This window comes from Rhinopithecus roxellana, chromosome 10 (genome assembly GCF_007565055.1).
Source record: "Rhinopithecus roxellana isolate Shanxi Qingling chromosome 10, ASM756505v1, whole genome shotgun sequence".
NCBI lineage: Eukaryota > Metazoa > Chordata > Mammalia > Primates > Cercopithecidae > Rhinopithecus > Rhinopithecus roxellana.
In genome coordinates, this window is record NC_044558.1 from 1590056 (window position 1) to 1606222 (window position 16167).

Consider the following 16167-nt stretch of genomic DNA (forward strand, 5'->3'; position numbering starts at 1 on the left):
TTTTACAAAAGTTTATGAATTTGTGTGAGGCTGCATTCAAAGCCATCCTGCGCCTCATGCGACCCTCTGCATTGGTCTATGCAGATGATGAATTATAAGTCTATGAATTATTCACTGCTCTGTTCCTAGCACCTATCTCAGCACCTTGCACATAATAGATGCTTAGTAACTGTTTGTTAAATGAATAAATGCATGTCTCCTTTTCACTCTGTCTACTGCTGACAACCTCACATTGTTGTAGAGTTTATGTCCATGCATTGGTAATCTTTATTCTGTGAACTTTTTCCTGGAAGAGTAGAGCAAGAGAAGAGAAAAAAAAATTCCGTCTTCACGTCCAATGGCCTTTGAGGAGCTGGGAAGAGAGCAATTCACACTTGATTATCTTACATCAGATAAATTAGCAGCCCCTGAATTGTTGGGCAGTCTGGCAGCAGAGCTCTCCCCGGCCTGATAGCCACTCTAGAGGCCATGCTTCTTTTCTTGCCAGATTTGGCTTTCAGCTTCCTGTTAACTCTGGCTTTGGGCCAGGCAGTCCAATTTCAAGAATATGTCTTTCTCCAATTTATGGGCTTAGATAAGGCGCCTTCACCCCAGAAGTTCCAACCTGTGCCTTATGTCTTAAAGAAAATTTTCCAGGATCGCGAGGCAGCAGCGACCACTGGGGTCTCCCGAGACTTATGCTACGTAAAGGAGCTGGGTGTCCGTGGGAATGTACTTCGCGTTCTCCCAGACCAAGGTAAGGAAATGGGAGTGTTATCCAAAAAAAACATCTGGAACTGGGTGGTGTGAAGAAAGGACAATAGGAAATGACAATTACTAATGTGGCCTTGTGCTGGTATTTTTCATATTTTATCTCATTTAATTCCAGCCCACGATCCTGAGAGGAAGTTAGATATTCTTATCAAGTTTCTAACAGTAAGGAAATGAGGCTCAGACAGTAGGTAACGTGTAATCTATTCAAGATCATACAGCTAGTGTGTGAGAACAAAGTCAGCATTTGAAATAGGTTTTTGTTTTTTGAATCAACTGCTTTGTGCTTCAGTTGCGATGAAAGAGGTGAAGGAGGAATCGGAGCTCAGTTTCCCACTCTTCAGCCCATATATACACATCCTGCCGTCTTCTGTGTGGCAAGCAGGGTATGAAAATTTTGAGGTTGGTTTGCCCAGGACTCCTGCTTCCCTTATTTGCACCTCCTGGCTACTCTTGTTGGGTGGCAAAGGTTATTCTAGATTTGTGAATAGAGAGTAATAATATATACAGTTGTCATATCCTTTTTTAAAAGGATCCTAGTGAGTGGCATCCAGTACTTTCCCAAACTGACCACCCACCAAATAACTTAGGTCTTCCATTAACAGTAGATCCTCCAACTCCATTCCTGCCCCTTGTTCTCCCCACCCAATTCTTATTCAAAGTCTGAAATGGGTGTTGAGAATCTGCATGTCTATACAACCTCCCAGGTGTTTCAGATGCAGAATTTAGAGCCTTGGTTAGTTTTACAGCAACTGGAGAGGAGATTTGAATATTTATTTGTCCAAGAAGCACTTATTGGATACCTATGGTGAGCCAGGAACTGTGTATGGCCTTGAGAATACAAGATAAAGTTTGCTTTTTTTTTTTTTTTTGAGAGTCTCGCTCTGTCTCCCAGGCTGGAGTAGAGTGGCACGATCTCAGCTCACTGCAACCTCCGCTTCCTGGGTTCAAACGATTCTTCTGCCTCAGCTTCCCAAGTAGCTGGGATTACAGACATGTGCCACCACGCCCAGCTAATTTTTTAGTAGAGACAGGGTTTTACTATAAGTTGGCCAAGCTGGTCTCGAACTCCTGACTTCAGGTGATCTGCCTGCCTCAGCCTCCCAAAGTGCTGGGATTACAGGCCTGAGCCATCGCACCCAGCCCAGAATTACCTTTTAAAAATGCATATTGAGTCATACTGCTCCTCCACGTAAAATTCTCGTCTGCAGAATTCTGCAGGAGTTGACCCACCGTGCCCTGCCTGTTCTGACCCTGCTGCTTACTTCCCCAGTCTCACCTTTTACAACTTCTGCTTGCACACTCAACTCTAAGCTCAAAGTAATCTATTCGTCCTAGAGCATGCATTCTTGGCTCATCTTCAAACGTGCTATATCCAGGCTACCTGAAGTACTCCCTCAGAATTTGCCTGGTCAAGTACTTCAGGCTTTTCTTCTTCTTCCTCTTCCTCTCTCTTTTTTTTTCCTCGAGACAGGTCTTGCTGTGTCACCCAGGCTGGAGTGCAGTGGCACAATGTCAGCTCACTGCAGCCTCCACCTCCTGGGCTCAAGTGATCTTCCCACCTCAGCCTACCGAGTAGAGTAGTTGGGATTATAGGCTACAGGTGCGCACAACCACACCAGGCTGATTTTTGTATTTTTTTTTATAGTGATGAGGTCTTGCCATGAGGCTGGTCTCTAACTTCTGAGCTCAGGCAATGGCCTGCCTTGACCTCCCAAAGTGCTGGGATTACAGGCATGAGCCACCTTGCCCAGCCAAATTTTGTTACGTTTTGAATGACACTTGAGAATGAAGAGGCATGGTGGTGGGGCGCTTAAGAGTGTTTGGGTTTGAGTCGCAATTTCTCCCCAAGCTGAATGACCTTAGAAAATACCTACTTAAGGCTGGGCGCGGTGGCTCACTTTGGGTGGCACTTTGGGAGGTTGAGGCAGGCAGATCATGAGGCCAGGAGTTCGAGACCAGCCTAGCCAACATGGTAAGCTCCCCCGCCTGCCGCCCCCACCCCTGTCTCTACTAAACATACAAAAAATAATAATAATAATTAGCCGGGTGTGGTGGCGAGCGCCTGTAATTCCAGCTACTCGGGAGGCTGAGGCAGGAAAATCCATTGAACACCCAGGAGGCGGAGGTTGCAGTGAGCCAAGATCGCACAACTGCACCCCAGCCTAGGTGACAGAGCAAGGCTCCGTCTCAGGGGGAAAAAAAGACAGAAAATACCTACTTAAGCGTGAAGTCATCCTACCAAACAAAATAATGGCGTTAGGCCAAATAAGTTATTTGTGGAAAGGGAAAAATTGAAGATGCAAAAAATAAAATAGTAAAAGTATACTTATTGGGTCTTGTCCTAGAGGAATAGGTAAAATTTGAAAATTCAGGCAGGAAAGTTAGCTTAGAAAACAGGGAGAGCACACTTGTAACTTCAGAAGAAGGGCATCCATGGACAAAATCAAAGAATCACATTGTACTTCAATATGAGGAGAGGCTGGACACAGTGGCTCATGACTGTCATCTCAGCACTTTGAGAGGTGGGAAGATCCTTTGACCTCAGGAGAGCAACATAGGGAGACCCTATCTCTACAAAAACTTTAAAAAAAAATTGGCTGGGCGTGGTGGCTCACGCCTGTAATCCCAGCACTTTGGGAGGCCGAGGTGGGCAGATCACCTGAGGTCAGGAGTTTGAGACCAGCCTGGCCAACATGGTGAAACCCCGTCTCTACTAAAAATGCAATTAGCGGGACATGGTGTGCACCTGTAATCCCAGCTACTCCAGAGGCTGATGCAGGAGAATTGCTTGAACCCAAGAGGTGGAGGTTGCCGTGAGCTGAGATCAAGCCACTGCACTCTAGCTTGGGTGACAGAGCAAGACTCCGTCTCGGAAAAAAAAAAAAGTAAAGCCAATCTGAATGATTGGACTTTGGCCAACAACACCTGACAGTCTAGGTTCCTCTTTTTTTTTTTTTTTTTAATTGAGACGGAGTTTTGCTCTTATTGCCCAGGCTGGAGTACACTGGTGTGATATCAGCTCACCACAACCTCTGCCTCCCAAATTCAAGCGATTCTTCTGCCTCAGCCTCCCGAGTAGCTGGGATTACAGGCATGTGCCACCATGCCTGACTAATTTTTTTGTATTTTTAGTAGAGATAGGGTTTCTCCATGTTGGTCAGTCTGGTCTCCTGACTTCAGGTTATCTGCCCGTCTGGGCCTCCCAGAGTGCTGGGATTACAGGTGTGAGCCACCACGCCTGGCCCAGTCTATTGACTCTTTCTCAGAATAATGGTTTAAGTGCCTGAAGTAAAATATTTAGGATTTCAAAAGAAACCAATTAAGTATTGAAATATATTTTAAAAATATTTTAAAAACAAATGTATATATAGTCATGTATATAATGCTTTATCAATGTAATACATAACAAGATCTAGGGAGGTGACTATACCTATAGCTACCATAAATTTCAGCATAGTGTTAGCATAAGTGTTTTTTTTCTTTTTCTTTTCTTTTATTTATTTATTTTTTGTAGAGATGGAGTCTCACTATGTTGCCCAGGATGGTCTCAAACTCCTAGCCTCAAGCAAATCTCCCATCTCAGCCTCCCAATGTGCTGGGATTACAGGCATAAACCACTTGCCTGGCCTCCATAAATGTTTTCAGTTATTTGCAACAACTAAATGTATGAACACACCTATGATTATTATTGATAACAATGTCATAGGCCCTGATGATATTACTGGGATTTGTTGCCTATATTCATAATGAAGGAAATGCTACATTTGCTTTACTTTAGTGGAAATAATGATGTAATTATTTTTCCCATCTAAGTACGTGCACCCTCTACATTTCATCCAGGAATCTCTGGGAACCTGTGGATGTGAAGATAAGAACCTCCGGCTTTCAGGAATAGAGAAACAAATGCTTCCAAATGATAGGGCCTGGGCTCTTCCCTGCCGTTATATTGTGTATGTGGATATCTGACATTTATATCATATAGGTGGATATGAACTAAAATGTATTATTATGACTCTAACATGTCTCTTTTCCCATCTAGGTTTCTTTCTTTACCCAAAGAAATTTTCCCAAGCTTCCTCCTGCCTGCAAAAGCTCCTCTACTTTAACCTGTCTGCCATCAAAGAAAGAGAACAGTTGACACTGGCCCAGCTGGGCCTGGACTTGGGGCCCAATTCTTACTATAACCTGGGACCAGAGCTGGAACTGGCTCTGTTCCTGGTTCAAGAGCCTCATGTGTGGGGCCAGACCACCCCTAAGCCAGGTAAAATGTTTGTATTGCGGTCAGTCCCATGGCCACAAGGTGCTGTTCACTTCAACCTGCTGGATGTAGCTAAGGATTGGAATGACAACCCCCAGAAAAACTTCGGGTTATTCCTGGAGATACTGGTCAAAGAAGACAGAGACTCTGGGGTGAATTTTCAGCCTGAGGACACCTGTGCCAGACTGAGACGCTCCCTTCATGCTTCCCTGCTGGTGGTGGCCCTCAACCCTGATGAGTGCCACCCTTCTCGGAAAAGGAGAGCAGCCATCCCTGTCCCCAAGGTTTCTTGTAAGAACCTCTGCCACCGTCACCAGCTATTCATTAACTTCCAGGACCTGGGTTGGCACAAGTGGATCATTGCCCCCAAGGGGTTCATGGCAAATTACTGCCATGGAGAGTGTCCTTTCTCACTGACCATCTCTCTCAACAGCTCCAATTATGCTTTCATGCAAGCCCTGATGCATGCAGTTGACCCAGACATCCCCCAGGCTGTGTGTGTCCCCACCAAGCTGTCTCCCATTTCCATGCTCTACCAGGACAATAATGACAATGTCATTCTACGACATTATGAAGACATGGTAGTCGATGAATGTGGGTGTGGGTAGGATGTCAGAAATGGGAATAGAAGGAGTGTTTTTAGGGTAAATCTTCTAATAAAACGACCGATCTGGTTTATGACCACTTAGATCGGAAATGTCGATATACCTGTGTTTATAATTCGTCTTCCTGAAAAACCCAGCATAATTAATGATGCCCATACTTGCGTGTGTGTGCACACAGACACACACACACACACACACACACACTGGAGCCCTAATAATTGTGGTTAATTTCTGTTCTAACATACTCATTATGCATATGAGTATGGACACTGGCATTTACTGATGGCCAATTATGGGCAGGCATTATCCTACGTATTACTTTACAAACATTTCACTGTTCTTTGAGGGAAGCATTGTTATTTATGCTTTATAGACAAAGAAGCTGAGGTTTAGAGAAGCTAACAAATTTTCCTAAGGTCAGCAACTCTCCCTGGCTCTCCCTGGCAGATCTGATATGCTAATAGTGTTATATTAAAAAATTTTTAGACCGGGCGTGGTGGCTCATGCCTGTAATCCCAGCACTTTGACAGGCTGAGGCAGGCGGATCATGAGGGCAGGAGATCGAGACCATCTTGGCAAACATGGTGAAACCCCGTTTCTACCAAAATAGAAAAAAAATTAGCCGGGTGTGGTGGTGCTTGCCTGTAGTCCCAGCTACTTGGGAGGCAGAGGCAGGGGAATCACTTGAACCCTGGAGACAGGTTGCAGTGAGCTGAGATCGTGCCAGTGCACTCCAGCCTGGCTACAGAGCAAGACTCCATCTCAAAATAATAATAATAATAATAATTTTTTTGAAGGAAGCCTCGGCCTCCCAAAGTGCTGGGATTGCGGGTGAAAGCCACTGTGCCCAGCCCTAGTTAGACCAGCCCCTTTCTGGTCTTTTTTTGATGTTCCATTTGATTCCTATAGTGCAGATCACATTGTACATACAATTTTATTTTATTTTATTTTATTTTATTTTATTTTATTTTATTTTAAGGGCTGGGTGCGATGGCTCTTCCCTGTAATCCCAGCACTTTGGGAGGCTGAGGTGGGCAGATCACCTGAGGTCGGGAGATTGAGACCATCCTAGCTAACATGGTGAAACCCTGTCTCTACTAAAAATACAAAAAATTAGTAGGGCGTGGTGGCACATGCCTATAATCTCAGCTACTTGGGAGGTTGAGGCAGGAGAATCACTTGAACCTGGGAGGTAGAGGTTGCAGTGAGCTGAGATCGTGCCATTGCACTCCAGCCTGGGCAACAAGAGTGAAACTCTGTCTCAAAAAAAAAAGAAAAGAAAAAATTTTGAGACAGGGTTTCACTTTGTCACCGAGGCTGGTGTGTAGCGGCACCATCTCAGCTGTCTGCAGCCTCCACCCGCTGGGTTCAGTCGATTATCCTGCCTCAGCCTCCTGAGTAGCTGGCATTATAGGCACAGGTCACCATGCCCGGCTAAGTTTTTTGTTTGTTTGAGACGGAGTTTCGCTCTTGTTGCCCAGGCTGGAGTGCAATGGCGCGATCTTGGCTCACAGCAACTTCTGCCTCCTAGGTTCAAGCAATTCTCCTGCCTCAGCCTCCCGAGTAGCTGGGATTACAAGTATGTGCCACCACACCCAGCTAATTTTGTGTTTTTAATAGAGATAAGGTTTCTCCATGTTGGTCAGGCTGGTCTTGAGCCCCTGACCTCAGGTGATTCGCCCACTTCGGCCTCCCAAAGTGCTGGGATTACAGGCATGAGCCACCTCACCCGGCGCCCGGCTAATTTTTGTATTTTTAGTAGAGATGGGGTTTCACCATGTTGGCCAGGCTGGTCTTGAACTCCTGACCTCAGGTGGTCCACTGGCCTTGGCCTCCCAAAGTGCTGGGATTACAGGTGTAAGCCACTGCGCCTGGCCCTAGTTAATTTAACGGCTGCAACTGTATGTGTTTGTTTAGATACACCATAATTTACTTCAGAGAATGTTTATCACTAGACATTATGAAGTTTGCAGTTTTCATGATGGAATAGGGTTATAACTCTGTGTTCACATATCATTGTCCATTTTTAGTCCCCACCCTCTCAGAAAATTTTCAGACGTGGAATTGTAGAGACAAAAGCATAAGCTGACTCATGTATAATTAACATAAAATCGATATTAAAACAAATATGGATAAATTTTGGGGTGAAATGCAAAATTTGCATAGATATAAAAAAAATCTAGAGGCCAGGCACGGTGGCTCAAGCCTGTAATCCCAGCACTTTGGGAGGCCAAGGCGGGTGGATCATGAGATCAGGAGATCGAGACCATCCTGGCTAACACGGTGAAACCCCGTCTCTACTAAAAATACAAACAAATTAGCCAGGCATGGTGACAGGCACCTGTAGTCCCAGCTACTCGGGAGGCTGAGGCAGGAGAATGGCGTGAACCCGGGAGGCGGAGCTTGCAGTGAGCCAAGTTGGCACCACTGCTCTCCAGCCTGGGCCAGAGCAAGACTCCGTCTCAAAACAAAAACAAAAACAAAAACAAAATTAGCCAGGCGTGGTGGCTCACGCCTGTAATCTCAGCTACTCGGGAGGCTGAGGCAGGAGAATAGCTTGAACTCAGGAGGTGGAGGTTACAGCGAGCTGAGATCATGCCATTGCACTCCAGCCTGGGCAACTAGAGTGAAACTCCATCTCAAAAAAAAAAAAAAAAAAAAAAGAATAGTGGCTACTGCCTTTTTCCAGTTGTTCTGTAGTTTGCTGGTTTGTTCTGTTCCTGAATGAATCAGATTATCTCCTGAGGTCACTACCATGCCTAAAACTAAAGAAATGCATGCATAACTGCCTTCATGGTTTTGGGATCCACATTATTCTATTTCTCTACTAGAATCTTCATGTTCGTCAGACCAGTCTACGATAGGCAGAGTATGCACCCTGTAGGCCAAGTTATAGGCTGTAATTTGGGCAGATTGGGGCAAGATAGGACTCTTTATTCCAAAATTTAAGTAAATTAAGCATGTGTGTACAGCACAGCTATTTCAGAACATTTTAAGACTCATTATTTTATTTAATGGCAGTAATTTTTACCATCAATTTAACTTATTTCTATTCAATTTCACATTTACTGAATGCCTTTGTGGGGGGAAAGAGATTTCTTTCTTTACCCATTGCTAAATTCATGACTGAGGCACATATAACATGATTGGTCGGGCATGGTGGCTCACACCTGTAATCTCAGCACTTTGGGAGGCCGAGGTGGGCAGATCACGAGGTCAGGAACTGAGACCATCCTGGCCAACATGGTGAAACCCCGTCTCCACTAAAAATACAAAAATTAGCCAGGTATGGTGGCATGCGCCTGTAGTCCCAGCTACTCAGGCTGAGGCAGGAGAATCGCTTAAACCTGGGAAGTGGAGGTATTGCAGTGAGTGGAGATTGCGCCACTGCACTCTAACCTGGTGACAGAGTGAGACTCTGTCTCAAAAAAAAAAAAAAAAAAAAAAAAAAAAAAAAAAAAAAAAAAAGGATTAACAAGAGAAAAGCAATCAAATTTATTTAAGTTTTAGTGAAAAGAGAATCTTCAGAAATGAAGACTCAAAGAAACAGGGAAACTTGTGTTAAGTTTGATAAAGGGGTGGACAGTTGTGCAGAAGTCTGATTGGACACAGGGAGTCTGATCTAATGGTAACATACTGGGAATGGCTGGGCACTGTTGTGTGAGCCTGTAGTCCTTGCTGCTTGGGGGGCCAAGACATGAGGGTCACTTTAATCCAGGAGTTCAAGACCAGCTTGACCAGCTTGGGCAACGTGGTGAGACCCCCACCTCCAAAAACAAACAAAAACAAACAAACAAAGGAACTGGAGGAGAACTTAGCAAGGCCTGTTTGTTCAGATTCTTCTTAGTACCTCTGTGTCTTTAAGGATAAAGATGTTCCTTTTCTTTGGGTATAGAGAGGATATATCTAGAATGAAGGTCTTATGCAGAGGAAGGGCAGAGCATTCTTTCATGGCTTGCTTTAAGAAGAAGGGCAGGAGAAAGTGAAAGAGACTTTCAGGCTTCTGTTTCCTCAAATACAAAGGTGCTGTATTTTGGGGTAGCATGTCCTGAGCCCCATCACCTTGAAAGGGAGAAAAAAAATAAGATACAGATTCTGCCTTTAGTAGTAGTTTATCGTAAAATTGTACTTCCTCAAATCAGACTGGGTTTAATTTTTGTTTCTTTTTTTGTTTTCTTTTTTTTTTTTTTGAGACGGAGTCTCGCTCTAGCCCGGACTGGAGTGCAGTGGCCGGATCTCGGCCCACTGCAAGCTCCGCCTCCTGGGTTTACGCCATTCTCCTGCCTCAGCCTCCCGAGTAGCTGGGACTACAGGCGCCCGCCACCTCGCCCGGCTAGTTTTTTGTATTTTTTAGTAGAGACGGGGTTTCACTGTGTTAGCCAGGATGGTCTCGATCTCCTGACCTCGTGATCCGCCCGTCTCGGCCTCCCAAAGTGCTGAGATTACAGGCTTGAGCCACCGTGCCCGGCCTGTTTTCTTTTTCTTCTTCTTTTTTTTGGAGGGGGGACGGCGTCTCCCTCTGTTGCTCAGGCTGGGATGCAGTGGCACAATATCAGCTCACTGCAACCTCCACCTCCCGGGTTCAAGTGATTCTCCTGTGTCAGCCTCCTGAGTAGCTGAGATTACAGGCACATGCCACCACGCCCAGCTAATTTTTGTATTTTTATTAGAGATGGGGTTTCACCATGTTGGTCAGGCTGGTCTCAAACTCCTGACCTCGTGATCCACCCACCTTGGCCTCCCAAAGTGCTGGGATTACAAGTGTGATCCACCACACCTGGCAATTTTTCTTTTTTTTTTTTTTTTTTTGAGACGGAGTCTTGCTCTGTCGCCCAGGCTGGAGTGCAGTGGCCAGATCTCAGCTCACTGCAAGCTCCGCCTCCCGGGTTCACGCCATTCTCCTGCCTCAGCCTCCCGAGTAGCTGGGACTACAGGCGTCCGCCAGGTCGCCCGGCTAGTTTTTTGTATTTTTAGTAGAGACGGGGTTTCACCATGTTAGCCAGGATGGTCTCGATCTCCTGACCTCATGATCCGCCCGTCTCGGCCTCCCAAAGTGCTGGGATTACAGGCTTGAGCCACCGCGCCCGGCGCAATTTTTCTTTTAAAATAAAATAATCTTTGCTCCTTATCCACTCCCACTGCTTCACTTGACTAGCCTAAAGTAAATAAATAAATAAACAAACAAACAAATAAATAAATAAAACCAGGCTCAGTGACGTGCACTCACCTACTCAGGAGACTGAGAGGGGAGAATCACTTAATGCCAGGAGCTCCACTCCATCCTAGGCAACATAGCAAGAAATTAAAATCCCTAAAAAATTTAAAATGAAGGGATTCATTTTTATGAGATGAAGGGACTCATATAGGCTCATGCCTATAATCCCAGCACTTTGGGAGGCCGACGTGGGCAGTTCACTTGAGGTCAGGAGTTCGAGACCAGTCTGGGCAACATGGTAAAACCCCATCTCTACAAAAAAAAAAAAAAAAAAGAAAAAGAAAAAGAAAGAAAGAAAGAAAAGAAAAAAAAATTTGCTGGGTGTGGTAAAGCAGGCCTGTGGTCCCAGCTATTTGGGAGGCTGAGGCCGGAGCATTACTTGAGCCTGGGCAGCGGAGGTTGCAGTGAGCTGAGACCACGCCACTGCACTCCAACTTGGGTGACAGAGTGACGCCCTATCTCAAAATAATAATAATAATTAAAAATGAAAAAATTAAAATTACATAAAACAAAAAGGCAATAGAGCATAAACATCAGTACACCAGGGGTTGTTGTAGGATTGTTTTCTCAACATTTTATTGTCTCCTCAAAATGACGTTGAGCACTTCAACTCTTATCGCAGTGGTTTCTGTGCTTTGCTTTTGAGTGGAATATTTGGAGCATGTGTCTTTAAAGATCTGAATCTATTGACTTTTGACAAGAATTTTGACTGAAAACAAGCACCTGTTTCAACAGGAAAGGGGTATGTTCTGTTGTTTTTTCCCACTTTTTGTAGGGTAGAAATCACCGTCAGTGATTGCATATGCCGAGATTTTCTCCCGGACCAGACTTTGGTCGGGCTCTTCTGAGCTTGCTTTTCTACTCAGCCTGACCTTGGACTTCTTTGTTCAGTTCTGGCAAGAATTTCCAACGTTGATATAAGATCACCGCCATTAAGCGACCAAATTCCTCATCCTGCATTGCCCCCAGGTGATGTCTGATCACCTTGGCCTGTCTTCAGCAAGAATTCTGTTAGGTTGATTTAGCCAGACTCCCCCTTTACTCCTAATGTTTTTTCGTAGTAATTTTCCATCAGAGATAAAAGTTTTCAGTCAGAGACTGGAAAATTACTGGTCCTTGGCACTCCATACTTTCATATCCATTTGTCCTTGCTGTATTTGGAATTAAGCCCATTCTAAACTAGGCCCCTTTTCCCCTATTGCAATCGTCCTGAATAAAATCTATTTTGACCACTTCAGCTACTGTTTAGCTCTGGATTTTCTTCAACACACGCAAACGTAAATGCATTCCTTCAGGTCCGGGCACAGCGGCTCATGCCTGTAATCCCAGCACTTTGAAAGGCTGAGGCACAAGGATCTCTTGCGCCCAGGAGTTTGAGACTAGCCTGGGCAACACAGAGAGATCCCATCTCTACCGAAAAAAAAAAAAAAAATTAGTCGGGCGTGGTGGCAGGCCCTGTAGTCCTAGGCTGCAGCCGCATCTGAGGTGGTAGGATCACTTGAGCCTGGGAGTCGAAGGCTGCAGTGAGCTGTGATTGCACCACTGCACTCCAGCCTAGAAAACAGAGCAAGACTCTGTCTCAAAAAAAAAAATAAAGAAAAAGAACATGTATATCACACAGACACACATATGTACCACACACATGCATACATATATATGTATATATATTCAAGTGGGTTTAATGGACAGATAGATTCTTTCTTGTCTCTTTTAATAACAAAAAGCATTAAACAGCAAGAGTAGGGGTAATTCTTTCTGAGCAAAAATTTATCACTGCCATCATTTTACCCTGTTGTGATAATGTAAAATTTATCTTTTTGAGATAGTGAAACTTAATTGAGAATTGTTTTAGCCACAAACTATTTCCTGCTCCTCCTCCTCCTTTGTTTTGAGACAGAGTCTCACTCTGTTGCCCAGGCTGGAATGCAGTGGCTTGATCTCGGCTCACTGCAACCTCTGCCTCCCGGGTTCAAGCGATTCTCGATCCTCAGCCTCCCGAGTAGCTGGGATTACAGGCATGGCACCACACCCAGCTAATTATTGTATTTTTAGTAATGACAGGGTTTCGCCTTGTTGGCCAGGCTGGTCTGGAAATCCTGACCTGAAGTGATCCACTAGCCTCAGCATCCCTAAGTGCTGGGATTACAACTGCGAGACACCGGGCCCAGACCTATTTTTCACCTTTCAAAAAGTAAATCATATGTAATAATTATGTGGTAAGTGATATGGGAGCTTTAGGCTCCTCGTGGGGTAATTGTTCAAGGTCTCCTGGAACAATAGTAATTAAAACAATATCTGTTGTGAAAGAGAATATGATAACTACCACAGGTGTAAACAGAAATGAGAAGATTAAATTCTTCTGGAATGATGATTTTAAAAAAGAAAAATGCAAATTAAAGACTTGGTCCGGCCGGGCGCAGTGGCTCAAGCCTGTAATCCCAGCACTTTGGGAGGCCGAGACGGGCGGATCACGAGGTCGGGAGATTGAGACCATCCTGGCTAACACGGTGAAACCCCGTCTCTACTAAAAATACAAAAACTAGCCGGGCGAGGTGGCGGGCGCCTGTAGTCCCAGTACTCGGGAGGCTGAGGCAGGAGAATGGCGTAAACCCGGGAGGTGGAGCTTGCAGTGAGCTGAGATCTGGCCACTGCACTCCAGTCCGGGCGACAGAGCGAGACTCCGCCTCAAAAAAAAAAAAAAAAAAAAAAAAAAGACTTGGTCCAACTAAATAAAAGAAGAGGTAGGATGCGGTGGCTCACGCTTCTAATCCCAGCACTTTGGGAGTCCAAGGGGGATGCGTCACCTGAGGTCAGGAGTTTCAGACCAGCCTGACCAACATGGTGAAATCCTGTCCCTACTAAACATACAAAAATTAGCCAGGCATGGTGGTGCGCTCCTGTAGTCCCAGCTGCTCGGGAAGCTGAGGCAGGAGAATCACTTGAACTCAGGAGATGCAGGTTGCAGTGAGCCGAGATGGCGCCATTGCACTCCAGCCTGGGTGACAGAGCAAGACTTCATCTCAAAAAAAAAGAAAAAGAAAAAGAAGAAGGGCTGCTTATCTTGATATGGTTATTCAGAGATAGTAGTATTTTGACAGACGGAGATGTCAGGGAATTTGATCTAGAGCAAAGGCAGGAAACAGAGGGCAGAAACTGAGAGAGACTCAAGGAGTTTTAGCAATTTCTGTATTGTTGGTGGCTCTGCTAATTCTATTGTTTTTCTGCCCTCTGCTGACTTAAATGGGGAAAAGCAAATCTATGAAAATATGGTTCCTTTCGTCTGGGGGATTGAAGGACCCATTAAGAACCTGATAAAACATGTAGACACTCCCCCAGAAAATAACGCACATAAACGCAAACTATTTTGCATATAATTTCAGTGGCTTCATGGATAAACCATGGGATGATGAAAAGCACACTCCTCTTGAGTCAGGTATTTTTCCCTTTGTCTCTGTTTATAATTGTGTGTATGTGAGTACACATGAACTCTTTTGCAATATTCAATTCCTTTTAAGGAACCTATTTCCCACTCCAACTCTTTCTTTCTCTTCCCATATGGGGTTTCACCATCTTGGCCACGCTGGTCTCAAACTCCTGGCCTCATGTAATCTGCCCGCCTCAGCATCTCAAAGTGTTGGGATTACAGGTGAGAGCCACCGCACCCGGCTGAAATTGGGTTTCTATTTCAGGTTTGATAGATGATTAAATAGGGGTTGGAGTCCTTGGTTACAGGTACCTTATTTTTGAGACTCAGGCTGCATTTTGAGAAAGGCAGTACAGGAATTGGAGACTAAAGATTTTGATTTATGGCTTGATTACCCAACAGAGGTGTCATAGTGCCAGATGATCTCAGAGTCAGTGGCATGAAGGAAAAAGGAAGTCTGTGAGACCTCACTGTAAGAGGTTCATGACAATAAAATTGAGTCTGAGAACTCTTCTCAAGCTAATATTTTTAATAATAATCACTTGGCACATATTGATTGAAGTTTAGGTTAGGCGCGGTGGCTCACACCTGTAATCCCATTGATTTAGTACAAAATGCAGCTGGTTCAAATGATTCTGGCTGGGATGCCAAATATATAATTCAGATGTTTACCTTACAAGTATTATTGGCCGGGCGCGGTGGCTCAAGCCTGTAATCCCAGCACTTTGGGAGGCCGAAACGGGCGGATCATGAGGTCAGGAGATCGAGACCATCCTGGCTAACACGGTGAAACCCCGTCTCTACTAAAAAATACAAAAAACTAGCTGGGCGAGGTGGTGGCGCCTGTAGTCCCAGCTACTCGGGAGGCTGAGGCAGGAGAATGGCGGGAACCCGGGAGGCGGAGCTTGCAGTGAGCTGAGATCCGGCCACTGCACTCCAGCCTGGGTGGCAGAGCGAGACTCCGTCTCAAAAAACAAAACAAAACAAAAAAAAAACCAAGTATTATTGTTTCCCTTTTTCCTCTGTTAAATAGCTATTTACACACACACACACACACACAGACATATATACGATACACTAGGACACCAAGTGAGTATTTTTTGCAACCCAAACTGAAAATCCATAAGCATACGCATGGCAAACCAAACAGTAGAGATAAGAAAGAGAAGTATTCTTACACAGAATGCCCTCATCTCCTCAAAATTCCTGAGTTGACATTTAATGTCAATGATGTTCTTGCCATTGAAACAAACATAAAACAGGCATCTGTTGACTTGGCTAGAGCACCAGTGGTGTGATCATAGCTCACTTCAGCCTTGATCTCCTGGGTTCAAGCAACCCTCCTGCTTCAGTTCCTAGTAACTGGAACTACCCTGAGGAAGCTGAGTGCAGTTTCTCACAACCGTAATTCCAGCATTTTGGGAGGCTGAGGAGGGAGGATTGCTTGAGCCTAGGAATTTGAGATCTGCCTGGGCAACATCGTGAGACCCAGTCTCTACAAAAAATTAAAAAATTAGCTGAGCATGGTGGCAAGTACCTATAGTCACAGCTGCTTGAGAGGCTGAGGCAGAGCCCAAGAGTTCAGGATGCAGTGAGCTGTGATTGTTTCACTGCACTCTAGCCTAGGCAACAGAGACCTTATCTCACTTAAAAAACAAATACAAAAGAAAACAAAAAATTTACAGGGATCTCAGAGAGATCTTTGTACACCTGTGTTTATAGCGCCACAATTCACAATAGCCAAAAAGTAGAAGCAATACAAATGTCACTGACTAATGAAAAAGCAAAATGTGATATACACATTTTTTTTTTTTTTTTTTTTTTTTTTTGAGACGGAGTCTTGCTCTGTCGCCCGGGCTGGAGTGCAGTGGCCAGATCTCAGCTCACTGCAAGCTCCGCCTCCGGGTTTACG

The 16167-nt window shown here is 44.8% G+C and overlaps 1 protein-coding gene across 1 annotated transcript; it reads left to right on the forward strand.

The window, feature by feature from the left end:
• The first annotated feature begins 403 nt into the window (after positions 1 to 403).
• On the forward strand, positions 404 to 5704 carry GDF3 (growth differentiation factor 3). The gene is made up of 2 exons (XM_010388025.1): positions 404 to 736; positions 4793 to 5704. The coding sequence occupies exons 1-2, from the start codon at positions 469 to 471 to the stop codon at positions 5617 to 5619; spliced, it is 1095 nt and encodes a 364-aa protein (XP_010386327.1). The 5' UTR covers positions 404 to 468; the 3' UTR covers positions 5620 to 5704.
• Positions 5705 to 16167: the final 10463 nt, after the last annotated feature.

Coding starts and splice junctions, on each gene's coding strand:
- GDF3 (XM_010388025.1), top strand. CDS start 469: ATGCTTCTTTTCTTGCCAGATTTGGCTTTCAGCTTCCTGTTAACTCTG. Junction 737..4,792: donor TCGCGTTCTCCCAGACCAAG/GTAAGGAAATGG, acceptor TTTCCCATCTAG/GTTTCTTTCTTTACCCAAAG.